The 9947-nt window shown below is 39.8% G+C and overlaps 1 protein-coding gene across 1 annotated transcript in view; it reads left to right on the top strand.

Annotated features, from left to right (window-relative positions):
* The first annotated feature begins 1662 nt into the window (after positions 1 to 1662).
* Positions 1663 to 9947, top strand: part of LOC131064140 (peroxidase P7-like) — a 46369-nt gene continuing 38084 nt past the window's right edge. Inside the window, exon 1 of the mRNA XM_059217307.1 lies at positions 1663 to 1726. Coding sequence (XP_059073290.1) covers positions 1663 to 1726 — 64 coding nt within the window. The remainder of the gene's footprint in view (positions 1727 to 9947) is intronic.

Here is a 9947-nt window from a genome sequence, read left to right as displayed (position 1 = left end):
TCTGATACCTCACAGGTTTCCATTTGAGTGCTACACCTATGCCTAGAAGGAATCGTAATGCCCTTACATGCGCCCACCGACATCAATTTTTCACCAATGGATATATATCTCCCGTTGGAAGGCATTTTGAGATCACTCTTTGTAGGTTGAAGCTCTTGGCAATCTCTTTGAACAACATTCACAGTCTTTCTTGTGAAGTCTATCACTATTGCAACATTATGGATATCTCATGATACCATTTTTATAGTATCTCAAAAGGGGAGTTCACTCATTTCCTTTTTCACTTGCTTTACGTATTATCATTTTTCGATCTTGCATTCTCTTCTAATTATCTTTATCATTTATTTTCCTGTGGTTCTATTTGGGTTGTCCGTGGAGGTGGAAACAACAAAATGGGGGTCTGACTTAGGCAGGCTCCAAAACACAACCCCCAACATTTTCCTTCTTTTTTGTGTGCAGGTTCTTAATCATGGAAGAATAGTCACTTTGTGGGAGGCTCCAATCATGGACCATTTGTGAGTTCCTTTCATCTCTTCTCTTCTATTATATCCTAGCTATTTAATATTATGTGATTACTAGCTTATTTTTATCATTTTTCTTGTTTACATTATAATATAGTTGCATCTATGACTTTCTGTATGACTTCTGTACTGTGTTTGTATAGGACGACAATGTGTCATGCTGGTGTCCCAGACCTACACACTTGTCCTCTAGACATAGGCTTGGAAGATTCCTCTCAGAGCCTCATATTATGATCAATTGTTCTAATTTGTTATTTTCATCCCCTATCTCACCTTAGTGCTAGTTCGAGTGAGGTATCAGAGGGCCAATTCATTCTCTAGGATCCATCATCAGTAAAGTAACAAATTTCCTTTGTAACATTTTGGTGAACCCAATGTGAAACAAATTTCCTTTTGCATTGTGCATATTTCATTTAGACCATTGCATTCATTTAGCTAAAAAAAAAGGAGGGGGGGGGGTTCACATCTTTGTTTTAGCACTTGCATATAGTCTAGCTCATTTGTGCTTAGTCTAGTTTCATCTTTCAACAAAGACTTTATTCGAAGGAAGATCACCTTGTCTCCCTGTAGTGTGGTCTCAACTTCAGAAGACTCATCAATGAGCTTTATGACCTAGACTGCCACAAGAGCCATAGTTAGGAGGTCATCTAGGCAGAGTTTTCCTCTTGACCGTTATAGTCCTCCTTTACCTAGCACAATGTTGAACGATCAAATTCCTGACCCAAATGATCTCTTTGCTTCTCATCCCCTTAAGTCCATTTTGATAGGGCCCCCCTCTCCACCTGGTTCACAATCCAACTTTTAGAGTAATTCTTTGAGAAATTCTACTCGATCTTCCCCTCCCACTGTTGATCATGACTCTACTCTCACTGTTGATTTTGAGAAAATTGACATGCTTGATTAGAATCTGAGAGATTTTGAGGGTTTCCTAAGTCGGGAGAATGTCCTCCCCTAGGTTGGAAATATCCTCAACACTCTTAGAGACATGTTTATCTTGGACATGAGAGGTCTGAAGATGTAGAGGGTATTATCCATGATTGCCAAGAATCATGTGCCTTTGGCTAATGCTCATCCTCAGGATGGCTAGTCCATTACCTGTGGACCTCATCTTGGTGTCGGTATGCTTGGTGTTATAGTGCACATGGTTGACCTTGGGTCTAATATTCCTACTATCACTGCTTTATCTACCCCCTGGGGCTATACGGGTATGTCTAATGGCTCAAGCTTTACCTCCTGTTGGTGTTGGAAATAAGCCACACCTGGATCCATGATGAACTAGTCCAAGAGGGGCCAGTAGATCAATGGTAGAGTGCTCCGGAAACGTATGGAAGGTCCTAGGTTTGAGTCCTAGCTGGTCCATGTCTCAACATGGTATTAGAGCTAGGTCCAGGCTAGGAGCCCCAAGCACACGAGAGGTATGGCTTAATGTGGGGTGTTGGTGTTGGAAATAAGCCACACCCAGACCGATGATGGACTAGTCCAAGAGGGGCCAGTAGCTCAATGGTAGAGCACTCCAATAATGTATGGAAGGTCCTAGGTTCAAGTCCTAGCTGGTCTATGTCTCAACACCTTCATTGCAGCTCAGATGTCTATTGTTAGCACTAGAAATATATCTGCTAGTGGCATTGGTCCTTTAGGAGGTTCTGATGGAGGTGGTGGCGGATTTGGTCCACCTCCACGTCCTCTGCCTACTAATCTAGTCTTGAACACCATCTTGCAGAACATGGGGTAGTTGCAGTTGCAACTGACAAATCTAGCCTTCACTTCTGGTTAGTCATCTGTGCCCACGTATTACAGGAAGAGCCCCCTTGACATCACCATTTTGAAAACTATCCTTCTACAACTGAATCACTAAAGTTTGATAGGTTCAATAGTGATGGGGACCCTAATGTGCATATCTATTATTTCATGACTATGTGTAGCTTTGATCAAAGTTTGGATTTTGTGTTGCTTAAACTATTCTCATAGTCCTTTAAGGGTATCGCGTTAGAATGGTACAACCCTTTGCCAGATCATTCTATCCACACCTTTTATTAGCTTATGGACCTTTTTCTTAGACGGTTCTAGGCTAACATTGGCAATAGGGTCACTTTCACTAACCTTATTCATTTCAAGAAAAAACCCAATGAGAAGACCTCACAAATTTTATTTCTTGATATCAATCAATTTCCACTAAAATCCCCTTTTCCCTACCAGATAGTGATATGCAGAGGATGTTTATTAGTAATCTGTAGCTAGCACTAAGGAAAAAGTTATCTTTTAATCGATATCAAAACTTTGCTAACATGTGTTCCACGCTTATAGACTACTAACACACCATGTCGCAGTTCAGAGATTCTACTTTGAACCCTCACGATGGGTCCTTAGTAGGCACATTTGTGGAAGGCTCTAGGAAGAATAATGTAGTAGCCAATGTTGTGGCTATTCCTCCAATAGTTACCGGATAAGGCACGCAACAAAATAGGATCTTCACGAAATTGAATCACTCTTATTTGAGTATAATGCATCGGTTGCTGAAAGATAACTTAATCACCCTTGCTAAGATTAGACCATTATCTGATAATAGACCCTATCCATGATGGTATGATGGGTCAAAGTTTTGCCATTATCATCACATGCCTAGTCATGACACTGATCAATGTTATCATCTTCAGCACATTGTCCAGGACCACATTGATAATGGTGCAATAAAAGTTGATGTGCGGAAACATAAGTCAAACAATTCTGTTGATCAATCTAACAAGTATTTACAAATCTATATTGACCACTTTCCCCCACAATCAAAAAATTTCATCTCTGCATTAGATCCTTCTTCAGATGACGGTCCATTTGTGAACATGGTTACCATCAATCCTATTTGCTTGCCTCCTATCTAGAAGGAGAAGATATCTGATGTATCTTTATTATTGACTCTTTTGGATGCCCCATATTGTGGAGAGCCTGCTCCTTTGTACATCCCTACTAAGCTGAATGGTCAAACTATTATAGGTGTGATGGTTGACCCATCCTACAAAGTTGATGTTGTCACATAGGAGACTTTATTTGTGAATGGTTGGCATAGACCCACATATGATGAATGTCAGGCAACCTTACGAACACATGACAATTTTTCTATCTCTCCTTTGGGTAGTATCACCTTGATGGTCCTTGTAGGACCCAATACGATATCTTCCACATTTGTGATCATTCCCGAGTCAAATCTATTCCAAGCCAAGATAGGCATACCCTGGCTAATTTCCATGGAGGCAGTTCCTTCCATAATTCACAAATGTCTCAAGTTTCCCCATGAGGGTTTGGTGGATGTCATCCAGGATACTAGATATCGACCCCTAGTAGCCCATGGGGTTTCTCGCTAGACCATTTTTGGCCTACTCTAGTGGGGCCCATGCTTCCCCATGGTGGCTTGATGTACCATACATACTATTAGTATAAGATGGGGGAGTCAACTCCTAAATCAGCACAACTGAGATTTTCATTGCCTCTCTTGCATCGGCCTCTGATCCATCTATTTTAGTCTTGGAGTGGGTGGTACCTTATGTCTCCTTATCATCGGGGACCAAGGCTAAGCCTGCTCCCTCAAATATATCTCTGCATTCACCTAAGACTACACAAATTCCAATGGTGTCTTCTGTTCCTACGACTGCACGTAGTACAGACAACGGAAAGGCACCTATGTTGTCAAATTTTGCGGCCCACCCTCCCTTCAAGTTCTCGATCATGACCGATATCCCTCGGTCCTCTCGTTATGAGAAAGGGAAGGGTTCCTCTTGAGTTCGTTCACCACTACTTGCTCCTACTTCACAGCCCACATTGGCACCCTCCGTTCTTTTGACTGCTCCTCGAGTGAAGCGAGGTAAGGTGCCTGTTGTTGTGAATATGGTGTCTATCCCAGATGCATCTCTTGTTTCATTGGTTGGGCCTTCTCTTGAACCTGACATGATTTCAGAGGCCTCTCCTATGGAGCATGATGCTCCTGAATCCTCTAGAACCTCAGTTGGTGGTCCTCACCTCCATCATAATCAAAGCCCGCATGAGCATAAACATTTTTGACGGGCCATGGCTCAACAACGTGATGTTTCTCTGTAGTCTACTGGTGCCTCTTTGACACTTGGTTCTGTTGTCTCAGAGTTTGTTTCTCTGGATGGTCCTATCTCTGCAACCTCTTGAGTTTTTCTTCCCACCACTCCGGGGCCCATCGATGAGCCTCCCACTAAATGGGTGCGGGTCTTCATTGCTCCTTCTTTAGAGCCACCCCTCATTACCTCTTTGCCAAAAATACCTCCATTGTCTTGGCCCATTAATATACTACATAGACAGGTGGTGTCTAGCATAGCTCTTTCTACTCCCCCTATTTTGTGACCACTCCAACATCAGAGCTAACCTAGAGTCCTCCATCCTGCTACGGTTGATAGGAGACCCATTTCTCCTATGGACCCCAAATACAAGCTTGAACAGAGTCCTGTTCTAGAGTTTCAATGACAGAAAACCTCAGAGGTATGTTCCTCACCCTCTTCTATGCTTGTTTCAGTGCCTATCACTTTGCTTGTTTATGTGTGTGTGACTAAGAAGGCCTTGCCTTCTCCTAAGTTTATCACTGCCCCTCTTCCAGAGGCCAACACTCCTATCCTTGTTTCATCTTCTCTGAGTGAGTCACCCACTTCTTCTACAGAGGCTTGCATGTTCGACTCCTTGGAAGACATTCCGACCTTGTCTACAATCTTCATGCGATCGTTGACCCTCACCTCTTTCGAGCCTATGGACGCAATCATTATTGCTGCTTCGTCCCTTTCCTTTGCTGCTTGTGAGGCACCCGATGAAGCTCTTATGGTGGTCCCTCTTCAATCTTGCCCTCTTTCTCCCTATGATATAGATTAGAAGGATGTTGATCTCCTGAGAGATGACTCTTCAATTGTTTAACTTTTTATTCTCCATCTTTTTATGTGTGCACTTGATTGTGTTTCCCCGTAATTTCTTTCTATGTTTTCTCCCTCCCTGAGGACCCAGGTTGCTTTGTAATTACTTGGATATGAGAGGTTGATTGTCTTTATCTATTGTGCTCTCTGGGAGGAACTGAGTTACTTTGTAGGTGCTTGGATATGGGATATTTTTTGTCGTATATCTTCCTCTATTTGTCTCTCTATTTCTTCTATTTGTTGTATCTTTCTTTTTCGATGTTGGGGACAATGCAAAGAGTTGGGAGAATGTTTATCCTTCTTCCATGTTGATCCAAATTTTTATTTTATCTTATCTTCATGTGCTCTTCTTTAGAACTGAGAAATTTGGCGCTATGATGATTTACCCATCTCACAATTGTATTGAATATCTCTTCTCACTATTATGGGTTCTGATGCCAAACTATCGGATCCCCTTGTCCTCTTTCCTTTCATTTTTGATGTTGTGGACATATTTGTGTCACCAGCTAATGGTGACATTCCATAGAAACATATCGCTATGTTGACGTGACATAATTGCTACTCTCCTTAGAATGACATGCCTTTCATGCATCTCATTCTAAGGGGGGGCCATCAAATCTACATTTATGCATAATCTTCTTTTTCCATTTAATCTCTTGCATTAAATTTTTTTTTGATAAATTTTCCATGTTTGCCTAGGTGGGGGCCAAACCAATTGATCTTTTTCATTTCCATATTTGCTAAGGTGGGGGCCAAACCAATTGATCTTTTTCTTTTCCATGTTTTCATAGGTGGGGGCCGAACCACTTGATCTTTTTCTTCCATGTTTGCCTAGGTGGGCACCAAACCACATGATCTTTTTTGCCTAGATGGGGGCCAAACCATTTGATCTATCTCTTTTGTTTGCCTTGATAGGGGCCAATATACTACTTACCAAATCTATCTTTGATCATCCAATCACATGGCTATCTTGCATTTCGCTACCCATGCCGACAAAAATCTATTTATCTTATCACCCTATCGTATGGTTATCTATATCGACATATCTCACCAACCTATCGTATGGTCATCCATACTAGAATATATCTTGCCCTATCGTATGGCTATCTTACATAATGCACTTTGTTATCCATATTGACACATCTCATATAACGACAACTTCTTATCTTGTATCTTTTTCATAACTACAGGCTTTCCTCCAAAGTGAGGCTTGTTCTGTTACGCTATTTTACCAATCTTAAAATCTATCCTTTATCTTGCCATCCAATATGCTAGACTGCAGCTAGCATGTTTACGATGTATCAATTAGCACTATCTATTCCAAATCTCAACTTCATCTCTCTAGGGGAAACCTCATATGATCAACAAAAATCTGCCTCCCTATCATGACTCTCTATCTTCCTCTACTTTAGCTTCACATCTCTTGACAAAGACATGCTCGCTAAAGTGGGGGAAAAATATAATATAAAAAATCTCTCCCTTTGTGATTCAACATGACAAATGGTGCCTTCCTCCATGTCATCGGAGGTCAGGCATCGCCACCTTTTTCCTTTCATCCACTTGGAAAACCTCTTGCCAAAACCTACTAGGAAAAGAGCCTAAGGCGATTACTATTGGATACTCAAGTTGTGTTTTTTTGTCATTAATATCAACCTATCTTGTGTTGTCATCGATGTCATTATTTATTGTAGGTGGCTCATAAATGTATGTTTTGATGTTATTGTGTTGTTTAGTAATGATATTGATTAAGGTTGAGGTATTTATGGAAGGTTTTTGTAGTGAAAGTTTCAATACACAGGAAGCAATATTTATGTAGGAAAGAGTTTTTAATGTCTCAATGGAAGAATGATTTGCATTCCTTTGGTATGTGAAGATTATGGAGTGTGGTTCTAGCTATAATATTCATGATTTGTGTATGTTGTGCTATCAAGTATACATGTCCTCTATAGATTAGATGGTGGAGTTAGTTGTTGTCATTGTTTCTGATAGTGGCAGTCTACTAGGATTAGTTGGGAGAATTTTTGGTGGTTCTCTCATTTTTAAAATTCAAGTGTTGTGGCTTAGAGGATATTTTTATTTATATTGTGTAGTGTTATTATTTATTTTTTTGTAATGGTTTTATTGGAAAGTGAAGTTATGGTGTTCTAAGTTCTATGTTGTTAGCTAGGTTGGTTTTTGGTTGATAGAGGTGGTGTATCCTATCTGGATCATGCCCTTCTGGTCTAGGTATGCTTTGGTGGTTGTGTGTGGACATTGATATGGGTCTTTCCATGGTGTGTGAAGATATGAATTGAGTTTTGTGCATGAGAAGATTGTTTTGAGCCAACTGGTTGGCATGTTACATTGTTTATCTGCATGATTCATTTTATGGCAACCTTGGAGGATGTCTTAGAGTGTGTATTTCATTGGAATAACTTGGGAAGGATGTTTTGTTATGTGTTTGGGTCCCCTCTATTGCTTGGAGTGGATCAGAATGAATGTTAAAGGTTCGGGTGGCCAAATTTATGTAATTTTGTATATTTTATCTGTGGCCAACCTAGTTTATCTCCTCACTCTTCCCAGAAATTTTCATAGTCACTTTCATCTCACAACAAAAGAACATTGCTTGTGCCTATTGACAAGAGACACTATTCCGGTGATGATTGGTTCATGGTAGATGTTTAGGGGTTGTGATTGATGGTAACTCAGTTTGAAGATCACATCTGGTGTACATAGATTTGGTTTACAGGAAGCCATATTGTTCATAGGCATAAGTCTGGAAGGTGGAACACAGTAATCGGTAGAGCATGAGATCATGGTGTACATATTGATTTTGGTGATCTATTTTAGGTTGCAGTGATCAAGTAAGTTGATTCAAGGTTCAAGATAGATTATCTCGTGATCCTAATATCCGATAATTCAGTTAGGGCAGAGCTGTTTTGGTGTAACATGTGTTGTGAAATAATTGGGTTAATTTCGATGATTAGTTTCATGTTCAAGGAGATTGGACCGACTTATGGGAGACATATTATCATCTTGTTTTGGTCCATATTTGGATTGGTGATTGGATTGAGACGACTTGGTGGAGCATGTTTCATGTTGTGTGTTATGCAATTTTTGGAAGCCGACTTGGTTATTGATTCTTTTTGTTGATGCAGATATATAATATTGATTTAGTTAATCATTTTATAGTGTTTTATGAGTGAAGGAAGTATGTGTGAGCGAATTTGTAAGTTTGGTGAAGAGTTTATTGCTCTGGTATATGATAGAGCATAAGAATAGAGCAGTATACCAGATCAGTTGCAAGAGACAATCTGAGCCTAACCAAAACTATATTTTGGCATAGTTAGATGCTATACTTCATTTCATTTATTATTGTAAGAATTTTGTAATAGCCTATAAGGCAGTGAGCCTTCCTTCGGGTTGTAGCCCTTTTATAATTGAGCAGTGAGCTTTAGGCAGTGTGCTTGAATGCAAGTGCATTCCCCTTTTGTAATATTGTTATACTATTGGCTATAGTATAATAATATTGTGGGTACTCAATCCTACCATGGTTTTTGCCTTTCTAGGTTTCCACATAATATTCTTGGTGTTATGATTGTGTGGTTGTTTACTTCATGTTTTTGCACTTTTCTTTCCTTCTTATGCATCTGGTGGTTTAAGAATTAGATTAGCATATTTGAAAATTGTAAAACACCGATTCACCCCCCCTCTTAGTGTTCATTGTTTCTAACAATTGTTATCAAAGCTTAGTACCTCAAAAAAAGTATAACATCTTGAGGAAGATTCGGAAGATTGAATCAATGGACTCCGGTTTGCAGAGACAACTTAGTGTAGAACTTGAAGATCTTGATGTATCTAGAAATGAAGTGAGTTACCTGAAAAGAAATCTAAATGCAGACGAAGACTTCATCGAGACATTGAAAGATCAAGTTAGCACATCAAGAGAAAAGAGAAAAGGATTGATGGATAAGCTGAAGGAGAAAGAAGATCAAAGCATAGACAATCAAGCCCTAAAAGACAAGATAGATTAATGTGAGAAGTTGGCTAGGGAGAATGCAGTCTTGAAGAATGAGATGTAATCTATTACAATGAATTTGACTAGGGAGATTGAAGACCGGAAGAAGAATGAAGAAATATTGACTCAATCATTGAAGGGTAGGTCAGATGAATCTTGTAGATTGGCATATGAGAATGATCAGTTCAAGATTGAATTGGTGCAAACAAAGAATGATGGACAAGAACTTGAAAGACATATCATAATTAAGAGTTGACTACTGCTAATGAGTACAAAGAAAAATTCAAAGCCAGTTCAGCCTACTTGGATGAGATGCTGGAAAGTCAGAGACATGGAAAAAGACATGCAAGGACTTCGATTTGAGAAAGGAGAATCCTCTGATTCTGGTCAGAGAAATCATCAACAAAAGAACAAGAAACCTCTGGTAAGACAACCTAATTCCTATACATTCAATGGTAAATGTTTTTTTTGTGGTAAATTTGGTCACATGGCGAGTGATGAACAATTATCCTACTT

This window comes from Cryptomeria japonica, chromosome 3 (assembly GCF_030272615.1).
Source record: "Cryptomeria japonica chromosome 3, Sugi_1.0, whole genome shotgun sequence".
Classification (NCBI taxonomy): Eukaryota; Viridiplantae; Streptophyta; class Pinopsida; order Cupressales; family Cupressaceae; genus Cryptomeria; species Cryptomeria japonica.
Note: the sequence above shows the minus strand (reverse complement) of the source record. Positions and strands in the feature narration are given on the sequence as shown.